At 38.8% G+C, this 26,100-nt stretch overlaps 1 protein-coding gene across 1 annotated transcript in view; it reads left to right on the forward strand.

The window, feature by feature from the left end:
• Positions 1-26,100, forward strand: part of pde11a (phosphodiesterase 11a) — a 73,005-nt gene that overhangs the window by 18,480 nt on the left and 28,425 nt on the right. Inside the window, exons 3-12 of the mRNA XM_041806386.1 lie at positions 4,049-4,138; positions 4,771-4,911; positions 5,060-5,124; positions 8,033-8,165; positions 11,862-11,937; positions 16,526-16,593; positions 16,688-16,780; positions 19,862-19,912; positions 24,408-24,554; positions 24,692-24,799. Of these exons, the coding sequence (XP_041662320.1) occupies positions 4,049-4,138; positions 4,771-4,911; positions 5,060-5,124; positions 8,033-8,165; positions 11,862-11,937; positions 16,526-16,593; positions 16,688-16,780; positions 19,862-19,912; positions 24,408-24,554; positions 24,692-24,799 (972 nt within the window). The remainder of the gene's footprint in view (positions 1-4,048; positions 4,139-4,770; positions 4,912-5,059; positions 5,125-8,032; positions 8,166-11,861; positions 11,938-16,525; positions 16,594-16,687; positions 16,781-19,861; positions 19,913-24,407; positions 24,555-24,691; positions 24,800-26,100) is intronic.

The following is a 26,100-nucleotide window of genomic DNA, read 5'->3' on the forward strand; positions in this document are numbered from 1 at the left end:
TCACTAGTAGTTTGTTACCCATCTGTTACTGTTTACTAGTAGTTTGTTACCCATCTGTTACTGTTTACTAGTAGTTGGTTACCCATCTGTTACTGTTTACTAGTAGTTTGTTACCCATCTGTTACTGTTTACTAGTAGTTGGTTACCCATCTGTTACTGTTTACTAGTAGTTGGTTACCCATCTGTTACTGTTTACTAGTAGTTTGTTACCATTCTGTTACTGTTCACTAGTAGTTTGTTACCCATCTGTTACTGTTTACTAGTAGTTTGTTACCCATCTGTTACTGTTTACTAGTAGTTTGTTACCCATCTGTTACTGTTTACTAGTAGTTTGTTACCCATCTGTTACTGTTTACTAGTAGTTTGTTACCCATCTGTTACTGTTTACTAGTAGTTGGTTACCCATCTGTTACTGTTTACTAGTAGTTTGTTACCCATCTGTTACTGTTTACTAGTAGTTTGTTACCATTCTGTTACTGTTTACTAGTAGTTTGTTACCCATCTGTTACTGTTTACTAGTAGTTTGTTACCATTCTGTTACTGTTTACTAGTAGTTGGTTACCCATCTGTTACTGTTTACTAGTAGTTGGTTACTCATCTGTTACTGTTCACTAGTAGTTGGTTACCCATCTGTTACTGTTTACTAGTAGTTGGTTACCCATCTGTTACTGTTCACTAGTAGTTGGTTACCCATCTGTTACTGTTTACTAGTAGTTGGTTACCCATCTGTTACTGTTTACTAGTAGTTTGTTACCCATCTGTTACTGTTTACTAGTAGTTTGTTACCATTCTGTTACTGTTTACTAGTAGTTTGTTACCCATCTGTTACTGTTCACTAGTAGTTGGTTACCCATCTGTTACTGTTCACTAGTAGTTGGTTTCCCATTTGTATCTGTTTACTAGTAGTTCGTTACGCATATGTTACAGTTTCTAGTAGTTTGTTACCCATTTGTTACCTTTTAAATACTTTAAATTTGTGTATCTTATCTTTGTTTAAAAAAATGTTTACAAATGGTTTACTAGTGTCTATGCAATCATTTAACTATTTATTAGTTACCCATTTGTTAATGTCTACTAGAAGTTAGTTGCCCAGGCGTTACCCTTTAACTATTTAAATTTGTTTACCTTATCTGCTTGTTAAGTAATGGTTATTGTAAAGTAAAGTAATTTAAAGTAATGCTAATTAACAAATTGTTAAATAGTTGTTACTCATTTGTTAATGCCAACTAGTAGTTTCTTATTTGTTATCGATGAACTTGTAGTTAGTCACCCATTCGTATTCCACTTACTATGTGAAATGTATTATCCTAATTGTGAAGAGTTTCCTGTGGAACTCATGAAATCTCCAAACTCTCTAGTCTCACTAATTATCATTAACCTATAAACCAGTGGTTCTCAACTGGTGGCACTTGACCCAGAAGTGGAACACATAGCCCTCTCAGTGGGTCGCAAAATTCCCTCAGAGAAAAAAGTGTGCTAAAAGTCTATGAAAGTATTTTGAAACATGTGTATTTGGTCACATCTCTTTGTTTTGTCACATATTTTGTGAGGTACAAGCTGTACCATGTCTCATTAAATATTTGGGATTGGTAGAAAGATTTAATAAATTTGGGTCACAATTTCTCACTGAGGAGTTTGTTGGTGGGTCCTGAGCTCAACCAGTTGAGAACCACTGCTCTTAACTATCACATTAGATCTTAATTCTCATAACCTTAAAATAGTGCAGTTATTTTAATGCTTGGAAATCAGCAGTAGTAACTCCCATTGTTAGAGCAGAAGATTAAACCACTGTATGGAATTAAAGGCCCACAAGTCATCTCCAAAGACACTGAAAGAATATTTTTGAGCAGCTGATAGTCTGTTTAAATCAATCCAGCAGGACTTCTATTTTTGTAACAAGTGTCAATATTGTTTGATTTTTACCTTATGGAGGTTTAAAGTTCTGGTATAATGACTACTCTAAGTGCAGCAGGATTCATTGTGTGTTCATGTGTGGCTGATGGGTAACTGATACATAATCTTTTCCAAAAGGTGAAACAGATATTCCTGTATCAGGGCCAACAGCTAAGTAACTTCCTATTCATGTATTGTTGAAGCGTCACTACCCCCAGGTCATGCTGGAGGCTGGTAAATATGAGTGGGCTTGTTGTACTGATTGTGTTGTTTACACAGCAGCCAGATGCCAAAGACAGATAAGTAAACAAAGAGGACGGACACAGCCTAAATTCTATTGATTCCATGTTAACAGGCCTAAGTGTCTTTAAGATAACACTGCACAGTTTATATAGAACTCAACCTGTGTATTTAAAGTCCTGAACAGCAAACAGTCACAGCCCCCTCTCTGCTTCCTCCTCGTGCATTCTTGCATATTAATGTTTATTATTAATCAACAGGGGCTGAAGAGGAAAGACATGTAGTTCGATTACAAACTAGTATGAGGTTGATTCAATTTCAGGATACAAATCATCATTTTGCCACATCAAGTGATTACATTATTTATGTGAAGAAAATATGAGAGAAATAAGGAATTTATGCTTCGAGCTCAAGGCACAGTATGGCAGACTAATCAGTCAACTGGTAAAATGTCAGCGAAATTGATTTATTTGTTCTAGCACGTAATGATGCCAATGAAAGGCTGTTTCTTATTTGTTTTGAACCATAAGATACGTTTTTTCTTGGATGAAAATGTAGTTCCAGTGCAGACAGAGTATTAAGACATACAGTGCCAGTAAAAAATGTTCACCCCCATTTATTGATTTTATAAATTAATCATAGTCAATATCATTTGTTTTTCTTTTTATAATTATTAAAACACTCTTTAATGTAAAAGTGAAAACAGAAATTTACAATGCACAGTTGAATAAGAATATGTGATATAAAAGTCGAGTCACTCTCTGTTTAGTAGAGTCACCTTTGGCTGCAATCACAGCCCTTAGTGTATGTGGATAGGTCTCAATCAGACTTGCACATCTGGACACTGCAATTTTACTCTATTCTTCTTTGCAAGACCGCTATGGGATTGGGTGTGAACAGCCCTTTTTAAGTCCAGTCACAAATTCTCTATTGGACTGAGGTCTGGGCTTTGACTCGGCCACTCCAGAACATTCACCTTGTTGTCTTTAAACCATTTCTGTGTAGCTTTTGCTGTATGCTTCAGGTCATTGCCTTGCTGGAAAATAAATCTTCTCCTAAGCTGTAGTTCTCCTGCAGACTTAATAAGATTGTCCTCCAGGATTTTCTAAATTTTGCCACATTCATTTAACCTTGCACTTTACAAGTCTTCCAGGGCCAACTGCCAAGCAGCATCACCACAGCATGATGCTGCCACGAGTGTGCCTCACTGTGGGAGTGGTGGATTTGTGGTCATGTGCAGTGTTTGGTGTCCACTAAACATAGCGTCTTGTCTGATGGCCAACAAGCACCATTTTGGTCTTATTAGACCGAAGAACATTCTTCCACTTGATCATGGAGTCTCCCACATGCCTTTTGGCGAACTCTAGTCGAGATTTAAAGGTCACATATTATGCAAAATACACTTTTTCAGGCTTTTTGTGCCCCTGGCCTGCCCACAATCCCCCCAAGAATCAGAAAAATTTATTGTGACCATGATTAATTAATAAAATCAATGAAAGAAAAAACAACAACCAAGGGGGTGAATACTTTTTATAGGCACTGTATTGTCCTTTTTTTACCAGCTTGTAGTTCTTGGCATTACTGTATTTGTTGGCTTGTTTTTGTTGTCCTTTGCGTCTCAGTGCTATCTATAGATGGATAGACTAGTGTGAAGTCATTGGCACGACTGTTGAGGGTGTTGTTCAAAACCCACTGCTGAAAATCCTATTGTTAGTGGTACTTGTGGGCAGAACCACACGGTATCTAAATAAAGGTGTTTGAATACATTTTATGAAGCATGACATAAAAAAAGTTGTATATCTTCACTTAGATCAAAGGAAAGTAAATAATCAGGGATTTTGTTCAATCACATACTTTTTTTGATTCATTTCCATGTTAATAGAGCAGATTTTCATGCTTTGTCACACATCCACAGGTACTTCAGATGTACCTGCCTTTCTGTGGTATTGCCATCTCCAACGCCCAACTCTTCGCCGCCTCAAGGAAGGAGTACGACAGGAGTCGGGTAAGGGCAGCAGGGTCGACCAGGCTAATAACCACCACCCACCCAGGCCTAGAATCAGCATTACTTCCTCCCCCCTGATGCTGACGTGGAGGCTGAGTATTGATCCGCAGCAGCCCACTTGCTGCCACTGCAGTGGGGATCACAGAGCAGCATGCAGCCCTGCATGGACACTGTCTCTCAATGTGTAGTTGGGCGGGGGGGTAGGGGGGATGGGCTTGTTTCCAGACTAGGGCCTAGCCCGGGATCTAAATCTCCCTGGGAATGTTAAGAGATGCACTAATTCATGTCACACATTGATCTGTGATGGAAGAGAACATAATGAGAACACAGCTGAGTGAATAGATGAGAGAAATGAGGAGAGCTCTCTTTACACCGTATGATTTTTATGTGTTTGTGTATTAAATTGGATTGGCAGTGCCTAAGATAAAGGGCCTAATTAACTTTTATTGGAGGAACTCATTATTGTAAATCATCCTGGTGGTTTATGGGTTAAGGATAATAGTAAAAATCGAGCTCCAACAGCTGAGTGAGGCAAAACATCTTTATTGGAAGGTTCTCTGTATGACCTGATGAAAATGTTCAGTTCAGATTGTGCAGAATAAGTGGTATCTTTTTCTCTCCCTGGTGTTCAGGCACTCTTAGAGGTCGTCAATGACCTGTTTGAGGAGCAGACTGACCTGGAGAAGATTGTCAGGAAGATCATGCACCGTGCCCAGACATTACTAAAGTGCGAGCGCTGCTCTGTTCAGTTGCTGGAGGACATTGAGTCACCGGTACTGTTTTTTTTTTCTCTCTACCTGCTGTCTGACTAAATGTTTGCATGTTGTTCGTTCTAGCTGCCTCATTTTATTATCCCAGAATGCTGTGCTCCTTCATGCATTTTTATCTAAGAGCTGATGTCTTTCCTTTCAAATCCCTCAGGTGGTCAAGTTCACCAAGTCGTTTGAGCTTCTGTCCCCTAAGTGTAGTGCGGACACTGAAAGCAGGTATGCAAAGTGTTCCTGTGATAGAAATCTACTTAGCTCCCCAATAACATCTGGCCTGGTGAAATCACAGCTTTTCTTTCCTTTTTGCACTTCTCATATCAGCAGCCTTTTCACTGAGTAGTCATAGCTGCACTGTAGTTTGCCCTTGGCTCCACAGTACCTTTATATTCGGCGCAGAGCCTTGTATGAGTTTGTAAAGCTTCCATCAAGGACAAAAATAAAGGAGGGGGGGATAAAAATTGAATATTTTGTCAAGCTGTGGGAGTAATATGAGGATTGTGAATAGAAGGCATACAGTAGGAGCCCTGCTTAATTGGGTTTTGCTGCTTCTCTCCACTGCAAGGCATGGCTAAGTGGAGAAACAGAGGCTTAATATTGTGTGGGATGTTTATGGATGAAGACCAACAGTCAAAGGAAGGAAAACTATCCCCTGAGTCTTGCACTTGTCACAACTGACATGGTCAAATCATAGCACAAAAAATTATAATCACAATAAAAGGCTGTATAAAATATGGGCAGCCTGCCCCTGCATCCTTCTGTTGTATAAACTGAAGCCAAATACATATGACAGGTGCTGGCATGGTGTGCCAGTGATATCCAACCTACAGTATAAAATGTCAGTGATTCCTCAGGTCAGAACAGTCTGCTGTCTGTTGGAAGCAGATACAGTTATGGTGTTTGCTGCATTTCCTCACACTCATCTCCGCTGATCAGCTAATCCGGAGCACAAGTCAGTCAAGACATCATATCAGCTCCTTTTGTCATCAATAAAAAAACAAACTTTTCAGAAAGTGAACACATTAACATAAATATGCACAACAAAAAGAAACTTTAAAGATAGAAACATGTTGTCGAAAATGGACATGCATTTTAATTTCAAAGTTTGCTCATTGTTTGCTCAAAGTTCATTCCATCTTTTCACATAGAAAAATGCTGAAATGAAAATGGTGAAAAAGAAAAAAGAAAAGAGGAGGAAAAGAGAAAGGAGGAGGATACAGAAGAGGAAAGAAAAATATACAGAAATGGTAGAGGGAAGATGCAGAGAAAGAAAGGAGGGAGATGCAGGGAAAGAGAAGAGGGAGATGCAGAGAGATAAAGGAGGGAGATGCAGGGAAAGAGAAGAGGGAGATGCAGAGAGAGAGAAGACGGAGATACAGAGAGAGAAAGGAGGGAGATGCAGAGAAAGAGAAAAGGGAGATGCAGAAAATCAAAGACGAAGATGCAGAGAGTGTGAAGGGGAGATGCAAAGAGGAGAAGAAGGGAGTGCACAAACAAAAAAAGGCAAAGAAAAATATAAATGAAAAAGAAAGGAGAGATGCAGATAGAGAGAAGAGGGAGATGCAGAGAGAGAGAAAAGGGAGATGCAGAAAGACAGGAGGTGCAAAAACAGAGAAGAGGGGGATACAGAGAGAGAGAAAAGGGAGATGCAGAGAGAGAGGAGGGAGATGCAGAAAGAGAGAAGATGGGGATGAAGGGAGAGAGAGAAGATAGAGATGCAGAGAGAGAAGATGGAGATGCAGATTGAGAGAAGGGGTTGATGCAGAGAGAGAGAGAAAGGAGGGAGATGCAGAGAGAGAAAGAGAAAGAGGAGATGCAGAAAGAGAGAATAGGGAGATGCAGAAAGTCAAAGACAAAGATGCAGAGAGAGAGAGAAGGGGGGTGCACAAAAGAAAAAAGGCAGAGAAGCGTAAAGAGAGAGGAGGAAGATGCAGAAGGAGAAAAAGAGGGCGATGCAGAAATTCAGATGAAGGAGATGCAGAGTGAGAGAAGACAGGGATACAGAAAAAGTGAAGAGGGGGAGGCAGAAAGAGAGAAGAAGAAGCTTCAGACACAAAAATGAGGCTAACATAGAAAGAGAGAAGATGTAGATGCAGTAAAAATTAACTGGGACTTCCCTCATTTAAATGTTTTTGTTGCTCTATATAAGATTAAAAGCCTGTTTTTTATTTAAAAATAAAACTACACAATTCTGCCTAAGCTGACTAGACAAACATGTAGTATCTTTGTGATCACACTAGTCTACAAAAGCACCACATCTGAATAAAAAGAGATGCTGTGCAAGATTTATGTGTGTAATTAGGTGAATAAGTTTGGTGTCAAAAGGCGGGTGAACTGCAGGATTTTTTATGTGCTTTAAAATCCCCTACCGCCCCCATGGGGAGGATAATGCTGAGTGAGTGCACAGTGCAGCTAGTGTGTCTCTGGCAGCTAGATGACAGACATGAAACAAGGAAGAGACGGAGGAGAGAAAGGGAGTAAGAAAGAAAATAGGAATAATGCCATCGTGCATCTTGCCATCACAACCCTGAAGTTTATTTCCCACCACGCCTGGGTTTCACATCCACACACAGCTGTATCAACAGATCAAAGGGACTCAAAAGATCTGACATCAGTTGTCTTTCAGTTTCTATTCTCATCTGAAAGTCAAAGTGGGCTGCAGCGAACATTTACCTTGCTTTGTTTCAAAGTAAAAAGTCAGCAGCAGCTCTCTGCGATAGATATGAATGGAAAGTCTGTGCAGCTATGCAGGTGTTTCTGTGGCTCAGTGTGGGGGTGTTTGGCAATGAGGAAGACAATCGCACAATTAACTTTTCAGGGTTTCATAACCTGCAGGAGAAACGTACTGATACAAGCTGTATGAGTTCATTAAATTCAAGTCAATGTAAAAGAGGGTCCACATGGAGAAATAAAAGCTTCAAGTTTAGGTGCAAAAGAGAGCCAAACCTCTTTAAATGCGATAAAACATGTCTTTATGAAAACAAAATTATCAACCAGAGGAAAGTTTAGCTTCTTTTAGAGTCAAACCTCTCCTGAGAAGACAAAGATGGACAAATTAGGCCCTGTGCTTTTTCTCCTGCTCTGTTGCTTTTATCTTCTTTTTTTTATTATTATTATTTTCTAACCCTAGTTTCAAAGACAGCATGGAGAAATCTTCCTACTCAGACTGGCTCATCAACAACAGCATTGCAGAGCTGGTTGCTTCCACAGGACTCCCAGTGAACATTAGTGATGCTTATCAGGATCCTCGCTTTGATGCTGAGGTAAACACACAACAACTTACCTTTAAAACGTATGCCTTTTAATGTGGAAACAATCTAGGATGGTATTACAGAACAAAAAAACAGCATAAAAAGTATAATTATTTGAAAGAAAGTTGTTGTTCTTCTGGATGGACCAAATGATGTGGAGACAAGCCTTGGTTCTATTTCTACAGAACACCAGAGGAACAAAGGATGCTGTTAGATGCTCTGCTCGCTCTGTTGGTTCCAGTAGATGGTAGTACTTAACAGACTTCCTAACCCTGCCATCAAATATTGTGTTAATTTGACCAAAATATAGCCATCTTTAACTAACATTACCAGGGCTTGAGATTTACACCTGCCAACTAGCCAAATGCAGGTGAATTTCAACTGTGGCAGGTACCAGATTGTCTTCAACTAGCCACTTTGGCCTGTGGAATTCATCAATGTCACAACCTCAGCATTCTCTGGTTGATATTTGTCTGAGTGAGAATTAGATGAAACCAGCTGCATTTTTGATTTTTTTAAATAAAGTTAATTAAAATTCATTGTTTTAATATCAGTATAAACTTAGTATTCATTAATAAAGAAGGAAGTGGAGCATGTGTTTCATCTCATACCGGACATACCCAATTTGGCATGTAACACATAGTTTCCCAGCAACACAACTGGGGCCAGTGGAAATGCTCAGAGGCTAGTAACATTTCAAAAACAAATAGCCATGGTGGCCAGTGAGCAAAAAAGTTAATGTCAAGCCCTGAATGTTACGGTGCCGCAACGCTGACAGACAGCTGACAGTGATCCTGATAGCTAATGTTAGCTACTTTGCACTCCCCTATGATTTGACAAGGAAGAATATGTTGCCCTTCACTTTCCTAAAAAGTGGTGTTATTGTCTCAAGCACATCTTATATTCATATAACTGTCCATACTTTTTTGGTAAGCACAAACTTAGCCAGCTAGAAGGCTGAATTTGGATCCCTTTGTTCTTAATGACCACTGTCTTGTTGCCGCAATGCCCTTTAATTCGATGTAAACAACTGCGAACTCATAGCACTGATAGCATCTTGTAGGAACAGCATGTTTTAGCACTATTTTGAAAATGGGGATAAAGTTGTCTAGAAGCTGTGCCAGGTTATACTCACATATAAATGAAGCACTGAGTGAAGATATTCAGTACAGGAATGTGGACGTTAACCTGCAAAGAGAATCAAAGGCTAGGGGTGCTAGATCTGCTAATGTTAGTCACATTCTGCAAAGGACATTGACAAAGTTATTTTGCCTAATGTTTTTATTTGACTTCAGACTAGTCGGCTAAGCAAGTTTATATTTTGTGTTCAGTCATATGGGTGATTATACAACTTAAAGCATCACTAATGCTTTTGTAGACTTTCATCCTGACAGTAATGTAAGAAGGATTCACAAACCGGTATGAAAGCATATCCTTGCTCAGACTTTCTAATTTTAGGTCGTCAGGTGATTTAAACATTCAACTTTTTAAAGGGATGAAAAACAATGCCATGCACAGCGCCAGTCAGTGTTCAACAGTAGCTGCCACTGTTTAAGCTTTTATTGCCCTCCAGGCCTCGCACAATCACACGACTGAAAGCTATAAACACCAAGATACTGGCCTTAAAGTAAAACATAAAACCCAGTCCCTTTTTTTCCCCAAAGATTTTCTTTTTTCTATCTGTTGATGAAACCAAGACAGCAGACCACAGCTCTGATGCAGGACGCTATGAGGTGCTAAATCTGTCAGAACGAAAATGCGCACAAAGACTTTAAAAATAAAATTGGTTTTAACTTCCTGTTAGTGTTGAGATAAGGGTTAAGATACACTGTAAAAAAAGAATAATTGAGAAAACTTAAAATTTTAAGGCAACCTTTTGCAGTAGGATTTTTGAATTGTGTCAACGATTTGCTATGTCATTGTCCTAAGTGACATTTCATCGTTGTACCAATTACATTTACGTTGTTCTGTTTTTGGTCACTATTATTAATTCTTCGTTTTGCCAATATAAACATGTTTATTTGCTCTATAGCGTCATTCATATAACTAGCAAAAGCTAATTAACTGCACAATCATTATTTATTTACCTGCATTTCAATAAATACACAATCCTAAATGGTGTTTCCATACTTTTATTTTACTTAACTGTGCAACACTGTAACACTTTGGTGATAACACTGTCAAGAATGACACGCCTACCCAGAGGAATACCACAACAGGTATGAAGGCATTCATTGTATAAAAAAAGGAACACTTGAAAATCTGGCACATCGTCCTGGACAACAGCCTCCTCCAAAATCACAGCATGTTCTGCATCATAGCTGATGAAGTTGGTGCAACAGCTTCCTCTTCACTTCCTCGACAGACCATGAGGCAGAACTTGCCCTTGCAAAGAAACGTGGTAAACCCCATGGGTCTTCTTCTTCCACAGGATTTCCGGCAGACCTTGTGGGTCAATGTCAGAACTGCATTATGGGTATTTTTTTCCTACTTTGTTGTGCCAACAACAAATTGCAAATTCTGCTAATTAACAATTACATATTTGGTCATAAATGAGGTGCACATTATTGGTCTAACATGTATTTTCTAGTTAAATAATAGCTATTTTAATTTTCATGTTAACACAATTAAGAATACAAACTCTGGTGAATAGATTGTCGTCTTTTTAACAGTGTAGAGGTTGGGCTACCAAAGGTTAAAAGTCAAACCTATTAGTAGAGAAATGAAGATGAAGTTGATGAAGCTGATGAAGTTGGTGCAACACCTTCCTCTTCATGAAACACTCTAGCTGTGCTAGAGTGTTTTCATGGTGTTTTTTCCCTATAGTAGACTGTTTACTTGGTATTTAAAAAATGTTCACTGTTGACTTTTAACCTTTGATAAAAAGTCAAAAACCAGACTTGAAAACCTAGTTACTGAACATTTTTTGATGTCTATACACAACCTACTCCCAGTCTAGACCTCTGACCTTTATTCAGTTTTATTTATGACATGTTGACAGAGTTTGTAATGTTTGCAATGTGGTAATTTTATGAATTTAACTGTCAGAGTGTGTTTATGAAAAAGCTGAATTTAAAAAACACCCACTTGAACAGGACATACATTTTACAGGCCAATTATGTCACTTCTGTCCTGACAGATGTGGTGTCCAACAGTAGTGGTCTGCAAGAGGAGGCGTCTGAGGTCTGCAGTGTGCAGCCAGACCCCTCTCGATTTATCAGAAAAATACTCATGAAGTGACGACTGCAACTGTAGTTGACATGGTCAACCTTAAGCAGCAGTGACAGAAGATAATGTCGGAAACAAATTTCTGCTTTATGTATTAAGTGGCTTTTACTGAAGTTAATAGTTCTTACTGTACAGTGAAGACTTAAGTTCTTAACTTTTGCAGCCTTGCTCTTCATAAATAGTTTTCAATATAGAATATATTCAAAAAACAAAACCTCAGCAGATTTTTTTTTTAATATTAGATTAACAGATGAGGGAAAAAAATTGATGCTTGAATAGAGACCAAATTTGTTCTTATTTGAGGACTTGGGCAGAGTTTTGCTCTTTGAATCAATCACTGGAGTTTTCATGGTTTTATGTTGTAAACTATGGCCATTTTTTCCATTTTGTGATGTGATAAAAATCTATAAACCTCTGAGTTTACACACTGTAAGAAAGCATTCAAGCAGATCATAACCCTCATTTGCTGAAACTTTTTAGGCGGACCAGTTCTCGGACTTTCATATCCGCTCCGTCCTTTGTGTGCCCATATGGAACAGCAACCACCAAATCATCGGTAAGTGGACAAATTAATATCCCCTGGCTTTTATAATCTGATAAATGTGTTAATAGTTCATCTACATAAATGCATCTGTTTGTAGTATGCTGCAACATTAGAAATATGTATTTGTCTTCTTAGGAAGATGGATATAAATATGCTGAAGCCTTTGTCATTCTTGGATGGCTCTCTAAGAATTTTAGGGTGTAGATGCAAAGCAGTGGTATTTGATTTGGTCTTGTTCACATAGGTCAATGCCAAAGGTGATCCCTGTAGATCACTACCGTGAGACTTTGCATCTGTCAGAATGGAAAAAAACATGCTAAAACTTTCAAATAAAATCAGATTGAACTCCCAGTTAACAGAGTTAGGGTTAAGCTAAGGGTACCATAAGTTAAAAGTGCAAAACCCGACCCGTAAAACCTGATTACAGAATAAATAAAGCAGAGTCTGCTTGTTCTCAATGAAAACACTTTAATGCAGTTAATGTAGCTAAGGCTAAAGCTAACGAAGCTACACTGGCTGTGCAGATAACAAATAAATTTGAAGATAATGAAGTTATGTTACTTACGTTAACTACATAGGTTACATAGCTATTGTAGCTAAATGTAACATTTGTTGGCTACATAGTAAATGTAAGTATTTTGAAAGCTAATGATGCTATGTTATTTAAATAAACTGCATAGGCTACACAGCTAAGTAGTTAATTCTCAAGCTAATCAGGCTACCTTAGCTACATGGTTAACATAGCTACAAATATAGCCAAAGCTAAAGCAAACAAAGCTACATTAGTTATGTTAACTTGTGCTACATTTGCTAAAGCTAGTCCCATTTAAGAAACAGTTATGCAGCTGCTGGTGATGACTGGCCTTAGCTTCATTAGCTTTGGCTAGAGCTAATGTAGCAACATTGATTTGTGTCATAACGTTAACTACCTAGCTACTTAAGTTATGTTAGCTCTAGCTGAAGCTACATGGCTAAAGCAAGCCACTGTTTGCATAACTACTTTTAAACATACATACATAATAATTAGACATCGTACCTATTTTTCAGTTTTATTTATGAAATGTTTCTTAGTCTGTAATGTTTGCAGTATGGTTATTTCACGAATGTCACTGCCAGACTATGTTGAGTATTTGAAAGTCAAACTTGAAATAACTGGCTACTTACATCCATTCTGTTCTGACAGATGTGGAGTTTCACTGTAGTAGTCTACAGCCAGACACTTCTTAAGGTGATGAGGTTGCAGTCAGTCTCTGTGCAGTTCAGTTATTTTTTCCACACCAAAATATTTCCTTTATGTCTATTGAAAAACAGGACGAATGCACAGATCTTTACAATTATTGCATCATAAACATTTTTTGGAACAAATGAGACCTACTGATACAAGGATAAACAAGTCAAAACCAGAGGATGAATGTTTCCACATGCTTTAATCATACAGGTTTTGGTATCAGACCTAAGTCCTTACATGATGCCACACTGAAACACACTCATAATGAAGGTTTCAGGTTTCTTCTGCTGCATTCTGGACTGTAAAAGAGAGGGGAGCTGAGGCTGCATCTGTGCGATTTGCTCCATGCTGCACAATCACTCCACACTCAGAGGTGGAGTTCCCTGTTCCAGGCTGTGCGCTCCGTGTTTGTGTATCAGCCCCAGGCCCTAACACCACACTGACACTTTGATAAATCATTGATCTCTCGTCTGGTTTTAGTGCTGGATATTGCAGGGAGGAGCAATGATAGCAGCTCCGCTCGGTCCACTGAGATCTGACGCAGGAAGTCATTAGTTTTATTTGAGTGCAAAGTGATCAGCATTTCTGCTGCAGATGGTTGGTTAAGACCTGTGAAGGTCTGTGTGTGATGTCCATGTATGCTCTGTGTGTGTGAGTGTGTGTTTTTTTGTGTAGGTGTGAGTGCATTTGTTGGGGAGGGGAGAGGAAAAGAAACACAAAGAGTGAGGGGAGAAATAAATGCAGTGTGTGGGTGGCACCTGAGGATCTGGAGTGAAAAACCATTATACAAACAAAGCAGTATGAGATGAAAACCTTAAGTCAAGGACACATTAGGTTAGACAGAATGTCCCTTTGTCATCTGCCAAGGTTTAAGACAGTAAATACAAGATACACACTCAGAAATTATTATCAATCAACAGAATGGCATTGCCATTTTTTAATCCCTTTTTGAGGGACTGTGATGTTTTGGTAATATCATTTAGAATTTAGCAGCTTAGCATGAACATATGCAACAAAACATATCAAAGTATGTAACGTCAGGATCCAGATTTTTACCCAAGACTAACAACATGTGAATTGATCCCTAACTTGAAGAGGGCTAATAACAGCCTTGTTGTTGATCACATCAGGATGTCCTAAGTGTGCCTGCTGTAAAGTGGCTCACAGGGTAGATGGTGAACACAGAGGGCTTGACTATTATCAAAAAAAGCATCATTTATGTGATGCTGAGCTTTAAAAACTTTGTATTTTCCCTAAATTAAATGTTTTCCTTTTTGAAAATAAAAGTACTTTTACACTGTGCAAATGCAGTAGCAGTTTTGCAAACTTAAAGACCTTTCTGAAGGCATTAGCATAAACCTTTCAAGTAGTATGAAATACAAAAATACAGTGCCTGTATAAAAATATTCACCCTTTTACTGATGTTATAAATCAATCAGGGTCAATATAATTTGGCCTTTTTACAAAAAACAACTCTTTAATGTCGAAGTTGAAAGAGATTTCTACAAAGTAATGTCAATTAAACAAAAATATGTAATTCAAAATAAGTGGCTGAATACATATTCACTCCTCAACCAGTGACTGACCTAATTCAGCAGAGGTCTAGCCAACTGGTGCTTGTAGTCTCACAATTAATCAAATGGGGATCACCTGAGTGCAGGGAAGGTGTCTCAAGTGATTGTAGTATAAAGACACCTGTGTCTGGATGGTCCAGTCACTGGTTCATCAGTATTCATGACTACCATCACACCATGAAGACAAAAGAACACCCCAAGCAACTCAGAGAAAAGGTTATTAAAAAGTATAAGTCAGTGGATAGATACAAAAAAAATATCCAAGGCTGTCAACATCCTCTGGAATTCAGTTAAATCCATCATCAAGGAATGCAGGGAATATGGCAAATCTGCCTCGATCAGGCCGTCCTCTCAGACTGAGTGAACATGCAAGGAGACTAGTGAGAGAGGCCACCAGTGACTACTCTGAAGGAGTTACAAGCTTCAGCAGCTGAGATGCAAGAGACTCTGCATACAACTTTTGCCTAAAGCCACTGTTGAAGATAAATCATATTACGTCTGGACCAGAGTTCGCCAAAAGGCATGTGGGATACTCCATGGTCAAGTAGAAGAAAGTTCTCTGGTCTAATGAGACCAAAATGATGCTTTTTGGTCGTCAGACAAACTGCTATATTTGGCGGACATCAAACACAGCACATCACCACAAACACACCATCCCCACTGTGAAGCACGGTAGTGGCAGCATCATGTTGTGGGGATGCTTCTCAGCATTCAATCCTTGAAGGCTTGTAAAAGTACAGGGTAAAATCCTAAAGACAACAAGGTGAATGTTCTGGAGTGGCAGAGAAAGCTGTTGACTTTGACATACAAGAGGTTTTTTCATAATGAATATGTACTGTAAAATATCTATGTAGAAAAAATGTCTAAACATCTTTACTAATGACTGCTTAAAAAAGGTGCAATTCACTAATAACTCAAAGTACTCAAAAAGGTAATATAAGCAACTTAAATAGAAATGATAAAACTGTTATGTTTTATTGTGTGTTTTTCCTCATTTCTCTGGAGGTCATAAAAACACTTGGTACATTTGGAACATGCTAAAGTTAGAGATGATTTTAACCACAGGGTTTAAAATGCTCAGGTTTACTTTGTTTACTGTGCCTTCCTTCACAGTTCACATGCTCACAGATGTTCCTGATGCTCACACAGGGAGAAATAAACGGTCCGAGCAGAGATCTGCTCTGTATTTTAAATTTAATAACCCCATAATGAAAACTGTTTTCAGGGCCTGTAATAGCCCCTGCTTAGCCTCCATGGATTTCCTGCTTTGCATTAAAATTAAAACGTCACTTTGGCGGGTCTGTTTGACCTCTTAGAGATAAGCGAAAATGCTTATGTGTTGTTCAATTGCTTTTTTCATTATTTCTCAGTGACCGTCAGTCTACATCAATTAAATGTTTGTGCTTTATCAACAAAGCCGTCGTCTGTTTTTAATTACATGATGAGTGAAGCCATCCGGACAGGGAATACTGCTGTCAAATAAAGAAAAGCTTCAATCAGGCTGCAACACTGTGGATAACAAGTGGAGAAGATAGCTTTAATTGAATGCAGATTTTTTTTTCTATTTGTGTGTCTACGTGTTTAAAAGAAACTTCTCTACTCAGAAGATATTGCTACATAAATTCACTAACGGTTGCTTATTGTATACAGTGCCCAATTTGCATGAATAATGAATGCTTGTAAATGACGTGAGTGTGTGGGTTTGATCCTCTTTTAATTACATGCAGGTTATTATGTGCAGCCTAGCTAATGTTAATGTTAGTCTTTATTAAAGGCATAAACTGACTCTGTGTAACAGGTGTTGCCCAAGTGCTGAACAGGCTTGATGGGAAACCCTTCGATGACGCAGACCAGCGTCTTTTTGAGGTACACTAGATGCAGTATCACTAAAGCATTACAGAAACCTTTCTGTTTACTGCTCTTGTTGTTGAAAATGACTTTTCTTTGTTTTCTTGTGTAGGCATTTGTGATATTCTGTGGGCTCGGCATCAACAACACCATCATGTACGACCAGGTTAAGAAGTCTTGGGCGAAACAGTCCGTAGCTTTGGATGTAAGTGTAACTGGGGGTTTGCCTTGCTCACCACTAATCTATTCTTAAAAAGACGATGTGAAACAGAACCTCCATGAAAACCATAGACTGCTCCAGCTCCTACACAGATCAAATAACTCTACAGTACAAAAATTAGCTTAACTTGCCGTGAAATTAAGTTATCTGCAAATCCAGGTAAAGAAAATATTTTGATGTTATATTTAGATTAAATCAACATTACTTTACTGATTTGTTCATTCTAATATGAATTTATTTATTTATTTATTTAACCTTTATTTAACCAGGATTTATTCCCATTGAGATTCAAAAATCTCCAAGACAGCAGCATAAGTTTCACATATATGACATTAGAACAGGACATAGAACAAAGGTTACATCAATCAACAACAGCTTTCAGCAGAAAACGTGCACACACTGGTCAAATGCATGTGAAGTCATTAAACTGATGAAACTTACCTATAGAGGCAACATTAGCTACATGTAGCTATGTTATCAACTGCCTCTGTAGCTATGTTAGCTTTAGCTAGCAGACCAAAAGTTAAAAGTTAAAAACATGACCTACAAAATCAAATTACAAAACATTTATTACAACCAACTTAACAGTCTGCTTACAGGAAAAAAAATTGTCTTCCATGAAACACTGTAACACAGCTTATGTAGCCTAGCTCCAATACTGTAGCTGCGTGAACTAGGCAGATAATGCAGATTTGTAGCTAACCTAGCTAAAGCTAAAGCTCAGGAAACTCTTGTATATCTATACTAACCTAGCTATTGAAATAAAATAGCTACATGTAGCTATGCTATATTCTGCTTATGTAGCTATGTTTGCTAGTCAAAAACATGTCCTGCAAAACCACATTACAAAACATTTATTACAACCAACTTAATAGTCTGCTTACAGAAAAAAAAATGTCCTCGATGAAAATACTCTACTATAGCTAAAGCAGCTCTATTAGCTGCATAAACTAAGTAGATAATGTAGCTATATAGCTAAAGCTAAGCACGCAATTCAATGGAAATATCTATGAAACAAAGCTTCTAAGCTAATGTTTGCTATGAAAGCTAAGTTAGTTCTAGCTATGTTTGATAAAGCTCACATTGCTTAAGCTATTGTAGCTACACTGGCTTTCATAGTTATGTTAAACACATAGCTAGCAAAAGTATGTTAGATTTTGCGAAAGCTAATGAAGCTAAAGTGAGTAAAAGCTGAGGAGAAAGTGACTCTGTTTACCATTCACGGTGTGCCATACCATGACTCGGGCTGCTTGGATCCTACCCGAAATCCAGAGTCGGAATCCTAAGCTCAAGGCCCGTTCTATTGCACTTTTCCGATTCAGAGGTCGGATTTATCCAAGTTCCGAGTACAATTGAACGCAGCATTAACTTCTCTTCTGACAGACACGGCATACCCACAGTAACGGTGTCTGAGATCTTTCCTCTTAGGGTTCAAAGATGCAGACTTGGGAAGAGAACAGTTTTGCACAAGTTCTGGTAAAACGCACACAAATACATTATCGGGTGTGGCTGTTTGATATGCACTTTCTGCTCTTCTAAATCCTTGTTAGTTTATAGCATCTGTGGGCACACGTTTAGCCATTACTCTGATTTTATACATTAAGGCTAAAGCTTACCTGTTAATCAAGGCTTGACTGTATTTATTTAAAAGGTGGACATGCTGGAGCTGTTTGAATTTCCTTAGCTCAACTTCTTTGCCTGATACTAGGTAGTCCGAAAGTAAGCATTGGACAGCATTTTCAATATGGCGACCAACAGTGATGGACTTCAAAACACCTCTTCATAAACCAGTGGGTGACACAGCTTATAGTACTCTTAAACACTGGAGAAAAAAAAACAATATGATTAATAAGGGATGGATTTAAATAACAACCTAAACATATGACACCCACCTCTCTCACAGGGGACTAGGAAAGAGGGGAGAGTGGAGGAGGGAAAACAACTATTTATAAATGCTAACAAAAGGAAAGAAAACAAAAAGGAGGGGCGGTAAACCACAACACTATCCCACAAGGAGGTGTTCTGTTCTCGCAGTCACATAGAGAGAATTATCAGGTTCAGTTTTGTGAATTAAAAAAAAAAGTGAACGATACTTGTGCATAAATCGAATGGACCTGCAACATGAGGAGAAATGTTTGATTTTCCCACCTTGAATTTTCTATTTATATTGCATTTTTTCAGAGCAATAATTTTAATTTAGCTACACTTATATTTTTTCTCTTTATGTCATGCGCGTGTGCTCTTGGAGTTGGTTAATCTTCATTACCTCCTTCAGATATATTTTCCCCTCTGCGTCCTCTCTCTTCTCCTGTCCCATTTGCTTTAATTGCGTCTTAATTTCCATTTCTAGCCAACATATGTTCTGTGCTGAAACATTTACCCAGAAGTCCGAAAACACCACTGCTGCTGCATGGCTGATATAAAATCTTCTCTTACTTATTCTCTCTGGGGTCTTTGTGCTTGGCTCCTTTTTTTTGGTCTCATATTTCCACAAGAATGTACGCATGAAAAAAAAGTGCTGATCTCTCTTTGTAGATAACCTTCTCACAAAGGTTTTATTGAAAATTAATGAGAGGCAGTGAAAAGCAATCCCTCATCTGCCCTGCAGTATGCAACCATTCAGCACAAGTCAGCCTTTACAGTATGTCCTTAGATTACAATGGGGATCTTTCAGGTGCATTATAGTAGTTAGCACTCCTCTTTTTCACAATAGAGGAAGCACAGAAGAGAGAGAGAGCACGTTTAAAAGGAGGGGAGCAGAATGAACTAATATGTAGATGCATTGCTTCTGGCAGCACTGAATAAACATGAGCATTTATGATCAAATAAGCAGCTGCAGGTCTGAGCGAGGTATTTCTCTCAGGAAATGAAGGGAACATGGCGATGGAATCAGGGCTGACATCGCTGCTCTTGTAGGGGCGAATGTTGACTCCCTCATAAAGAGGATCCACTGCACCGCTGTAAAGGTTGTGTGCTGTACTTTTTCTCAAGCCACAGCCAAAGTTTTATGGGCTATTTTAATGATTTGAGAAATAAACTGCATGACACTGTGTTGTTATTTTGCAGGTTCTGTCTTACCATGCCACGTGTTCAAAGACTGAAGTTGACAAGTTCAAGGTAACACGTTTTGACTGTTTTCATCATGGGAATGTTTTGGAAAAGTCTTTTTTTTTCCATCCATACTTGGACCAGTGGAAAAGATTCAGATATTTTCAAAATATGGGGTCAGCATGAACATTTAAGTCTAAACCAGTGCAGGGCATTGCTTACACCACGTTCCAAATTATTACGCAAATGGTATTTTTCTCTGATTTTCCGAAATATCTAGATTCGATGCAAATGACAGTCAATATAATTTTCAAGTCATCAACCATCAGAGCATAATTCAAATTTTACTGAATAAACCTCCCAATGATATTTTTTTTTTTAATAAAAAAAACTCAAAATGCACTGTTCCAAATTATGCACCACAGAGTATCAAAACATTTTAAAGGCTGTAAAGAACTGAAAATGGTCATTTGTTGATTTTTCAGCAATTAGGAGGTCATATTTACTGAAATCAAAGCTATTTCAATCAAAACCATCTTAAGAGGCCAAGTTCCATGTTAACATAGGAGCCCTTCTTTGATATTACCTTCACAATTCTTGCATCCATTGAACTTGTGAGTTTTCGGAGAGTCTCTGCTTGAATTTCTTTGCAAGATGTCAGAATATCCTCCGGGAGTTGCTGTTTTGATGTGAACTGCCTCCCACCCTCATAGATCTTTAGCTTGAGGATGCTCCAAAGATTCTCAGTATGGTTGAGGTCAGGGGAGGAAGGGGGCCACACCATAAGTTTCTCTCCTTTTATGCCCATAGCAGCCAATGACACAGAGGTATTCTTTGTAGCATGATGGTGCATTGTCAGGCATGGTTCTTCTTTTTGTACCATGGAAGAAAGTGGTCAGTCAGAAGTTCTATATACTTTGCAGTAGAGCTGTCAATATTTATCTACAGGCCCATTCGAATTTCATTTACTATTTTTTACAGATTTTGAATTATATTTGAATATTTATGCACATTTGTCCACTAGAACACCCTCTAATATTACATTACAGATTGCAATGAAGAAATAATGAGCTAAAAGCAACAGTAGTCAATGTTAATTTTTATGTACTTTTTAAGTGCAAACACATGCACCTGCACCAGTATTTTGTCACTGATGGTCAATTTTAAAACAAACAAACAGGTTAGAAATTAAATGTCAAACAAAAATAAATTGAATTGCACTGCTTACAGCGGTGATGACATCATGTTTATAGTGAACAAAACATTTTTAAAAATGGTCGAACTATCTTGTCCCTACATGTTTCTACCTAAAAACACGAGGCGATCCACGTCGTCTGAATTAAGAGCAGAGCGTTTTTGTTCTCTATAGTCCCAGCCGTTGAGAAAACTCTCTCTGCCCTGACAGAGGTGCCCGGGATGCACAGGTAATGGTAGCGAAGCCTCACTTGCCAAATCACCACCAGTGTGTGCACCATGCCTCTGTGTTTCGAGTGTGAAAACTTTATTGTTCATCATGTCACGTGTAATGTGATGAAACATTTGTTCCATACACCTGCATATAGGTGAAGTAGAGGCCAAGGAGAGAGGGGAGAGACTTGAGAACAATTATAAACAGTAAAAATATTTTTAAAAACATGCTCGAATAGTAACTTCAGCTTTCAAATATTAATGTGTTTTTAAATATTCGAATATATTCAAACCTCGAAATTTGTTCCAACATCCTTGTTTTGCTGAGGTCATTTTCACCCCTTCAGGGTCCCTACAGGGGCCTTCCTTCCAGCTCTCTCCCCGTGATTCCAGACACAAACTGACTCCGCCATTTTCTTGCTGACATTGCAGCATGAAGGATATTAGTGAGAGAGGCCACCAAGACACCTCTGACTACTCTGAAGGAGTTAAAAGCTTTAGCAGCTGAGATGGGAGAGACTCTGCAAACAACAGTGGTTGTTAGGGTTCTTCACCAGTCAAAACTTTATGAGAGTGGCAACGAGAAAGACACTGTAACAGAAGACTAATTTTAAATCTTAAAGATTTATTTTCTTGGCCTTTTTATGCCTTTATTGACATCGGAGGACAGTGGATAGAACTGTAAAAACAGGGATGAGAGAGCAGAGGAGAGACATGTGGGAAAGTGCCAAAGGCCTGTTCCGAACCCAGGCTTACCCCATACATGGGACGAATCTTAAACCAGGAGACCACCTGTGCCTGTACTCATATCAAATCTTGACTACAGTTCCTCAAAAGGCATGTGAGAATCCAGAATCAAATGGGAGAAAGTTTTTTGGTTTGATGAGACCAAAGTGTGCTTTTTAGTGATCAGATAAGATGCTATGTTTGCAAATCACCACAAACACACCACCCCGACTGTGAAGCACGGTGGTGGCAGCATCATGCTGTTGGGATGCTTCTCGGCAGTCAATCCTGGAAGGTTTGTAAAGGTAGAGGGTAAAATGAATGCAGCTGATACAGGAAAATCCTGGAGGATAATCTTATTCAGTCTGTAAGAGAATTACAGCTCAGGAGAAGATTAGTTATCCATCAAGACAATGACCCGAAGCATACAGCGGCATAAAGTTCTTTGGTTTAAAGACAACAAGGTGAATGTTCTGCACATCACCACAAGCACACCATCCTCACTGGGAAGCACGTTGGTGGCAGCATCATGCTATGGGGATGAATCTCAGCAGCCAGCTGTTTATTGGCTAGAGTAGTTTAAATATGGCAGCGTGAGTGTGATTAGCCGATAGCGTGCTTAGAGTGAATCAGCGGACCATCGGCTGATGAGGGCTTGCGTGAGATCAGCTGATCTCAATTATATGACAGCGCTGAATCCTTGGCCTGACCAAACTAACCCCATATGCTCGATTAATTTTTCAAAGCCTTTCAGATTACATCTAACAAAGTAATTCTCAAACAACATTTAATTATGTGCACATATTACAGCTCTATATGCAACTGCAGCTTTTCCCATTGTTATGTTGTTCCCTCTGTATTTTTATCCTCACAACAAGCCACTACAGCCTCGAAGCAAAAGCTCCTAAAACAATAGAGTTCATGCTGGTGCACTGACCTCATTCCTCTCATACCTCTGTGTCAGAGTAGCTTTTTTTTTCATCGCCTTTCCAAAGGACCTATAGGAGTATTTTCTGATTTCAGCTATCCTGGTGGTAAAAGTCTGTTCTTGTATAAAACGGTGCAATCACTCTCAATTTGGGATCATCAGGTTTGCTCTGATGGTGTGTGTAATTGCCTTAATAAAATTTTATTGTTTTCTACCTCTGTTAATGCATTCCTTAATGTATAAGCTTTACACTGAGTTCAATTAAGACATATTAGAGAAAAACAAAGATATTAAAGTCCCATTATGATTCTCTGAAACCCCTCTGATTAACAAAATTGCGATGCACAACATCAGCAGTAAAATAGAGCTGTTAAGTCCTGATGCCCAAATTTTGTTGGAAGGTAAAAATCTTTAAATCGTGGCTTATAATGAAAGCAGTTTAATCAAGATATAATAATTAAGTAACAATGTCTCATCAGCATAAATGGAAAAATTTAACAGGGAGGAATTATTGGCATTCTTTCTTCAAGATTTCATTTTCCTGCAGCAGGGTAAACATAGACTGAGAATTCCCCACAGAAAACAGACTAATTGTGGTATTTGGAATAAATTATTCCAATCAATAGGCAATTATTCTCAATGCATTATTTATGAAGATGAAAAAAATCAAAATATCTACATTTTTAATTGGCATGACATTTCTGAAATATAGATATGACCTATTTTCCCACACTTTCATGTGTAGGAATTTCCCCAGTGGCCATTACAGCAGAGTAGGAACCCAGCTTTCCAGTGTGCCCATGTGATCCTTCTGCCTGCCCCCCCTCCCCCTTTCTTTCTTTCATAACTGCCCCACATATGAAACCTTACGGAGGACACTTGACTGGGATTCCACTGGAGTGCAAATGGCAGCGGTGAACAAACCTGGCTGACATTTTGTAACCTGCAGCTGTGGATTGAGAGAGTAGCAGCTGACCTGACAGGCAAACATTGCGCTCTGATGTCTGCTGGAGAGCAGAGAGAAACACTGACACAGATCTGTTAGAGTGCCGGGACTTGTTGGAATAAGATGCAGGCTAGAAAGCATGAAATTGTTGGATTATGAACGCCGACTAGAGGCGGAAAAGACATGATCTTGTTGTGCTCATTAGACCACACTGAACACAGACGAAACAGAAGCTTCAGGATGAATTTGGTTAATTGGAATCACGTACGTCTTCCATGCTTTTGTTTGAATAATAATTAAAGAAAGAGCCATAGATGATTACTATGGCACAGCTAGGTTTGTGGATGAGCTCTGATAGTAAACAATCCTTTTCTAAGCTCCCTCATTAATCTTAACCCTTTCTGAATGACTCCTCAGAGTCTTAATTAGCATGTCTCCATATTTCCATGTATCATCTGTAAATGGCACAGCATCCCCTGACCTCTCCATCCTCTCCTACTCTCTGACCTCATATTCTCCTTCCTTAATTAATGTTTTCTCCCACCTCCATGAAACAGGCTGCTAATATCCCCCTGGTCTGCGAGTTGGGTATCGATAAGCTCTCCTTTGATGATTTCTCACTGGACGTCGACGCCATGATAACAGCTGCTCTGAGGATGTTTATGGAGTTGGGGATGGTGCAGAAATTTAAGATTGACTATGAGGTGAGAGCGCTCACTTTCCTTATCTATTTCCTCTCAATATCTGACTGAATTTGCTCCTTCAGGAGGCCAAATGCTAATTTATCCTCATGATGGCTGTGGACTCGTGTACTCATTTCTCTCTCTGTCTTCTCCTGCAGACGCTGTGCAGATGGCTGCTGACGGTCAGGAAGAACTACAGAATGGTTCTCTATCACAACTGGAGACATGCCTTCAATGTCTGCCAGTGCATGTTTGCTATGCTAACGGTAAGGAAAACACCGTTGTATATAAAAACAGGACTAATTTTATCACACACCATAGTTAAGAGAATAATAAGATGGTCATACTCGTAGATTTTTAGTAAGGGTTCCCATTTATAATTTTCCTCCCATCAAATAAAAACACACATAACATTGCATTCAAAAGCTACTTAATACAGCTACTTAAGTTCTATGATTTTGTTGCAGTTCTCTTGTAATTAGGTGGTACTTTACCCTAATCCTAACCCCCTAACCCTACCCCCAAACTTAAGCCTAACCCTTAAAATTACTGGAAAATTATTCAGGCAGGACTCACTTTAATTTATGTCCAAAAAACAGAAATTACCTTATATAGAAAATCATCATCTTATTTCTAAGAAATTACTTGGTAAAAGAAACACCTAATTACCAGAGAATTGCCAAATATTAAGAGGGTTAGGGTCAGAGGGTTAGGGTCAGTGGGCCGGGATGAAAAAAATACCTAATTACCAGAAAATTTCCACTATATTACAAGGATTAGGGTTAGAGAGTTAGAGTTAGGATAAAAGAACAACCCTAATTACCATAGAAATGCAACTATATTAGGAGGTTAAAGGGATACTTCAACATTTTGGAAAATTCGCCCATTGCCATAATTCCTATAGTCTTAGTAATGGGTTTGTTTCCTTTAGTTGTCGGTGCAAGCTGTTTCTAGATCTGGGGGGACGGTTAAACCAGCTGCACACCTAACGCTACGTTAGCAGATGGAAAATTATTATTATTTTTTTTTTCCTAGATTTATTTTTGGCCTTTTTGCCTTTATTTGATAGGACAGTGGATAGAGTCAGAAACAGGGGAGAGAGCGGGGAGAGACATACAGGAAATAGTGCCACGGGCCGGATTCGAACCCGGGTCGCCTGCTTATATGGCATGTGCCTTAACCACTCGACTACCGGCGTGCCAGCAGATGGATTTTTGCTTTCCTTCATCAAACTCATCAAATACACAATCCAACAACTCCAAAACGTTCTTGTGGATAAGTTGTGACCTGCACATTCACCATGCTATGAAATAATAAAGTGTAATTATATAACATTACGACACATGAAGCAAATACTCGGAACTATTTCTTGAGTAAACCACTGGGCGGAGTGACACGGTGCAGCAGCCATGTCTGGAGTGTAGTTCCAGCTTTGCATTTAACTTTAAAACATCTCCGTCTCGTAATGTTCCATGATTATTTCATCTTATTCACCTTATTACCACAGAATTGCCACTATTTTAGGAAGATTATGGTAACAGGGGTAGGGTAAGGACAAAAACTACAC

Source organism: Cheilinus undulatus, linkage group 15, assembly GCF_018320785.1.
Source record: "Cheilinus undulatus linkage group 15, ASM1832078v1, whole genome shotgun sequence".
In the NCBI taxonomy this organism is placed as follows: domain Eukaryota; kingdom Metazoa; phylum Chordata; class Actinopteri; order Labriformes; family Labridae; genus Cheilinus; species Cheilinus undulatus.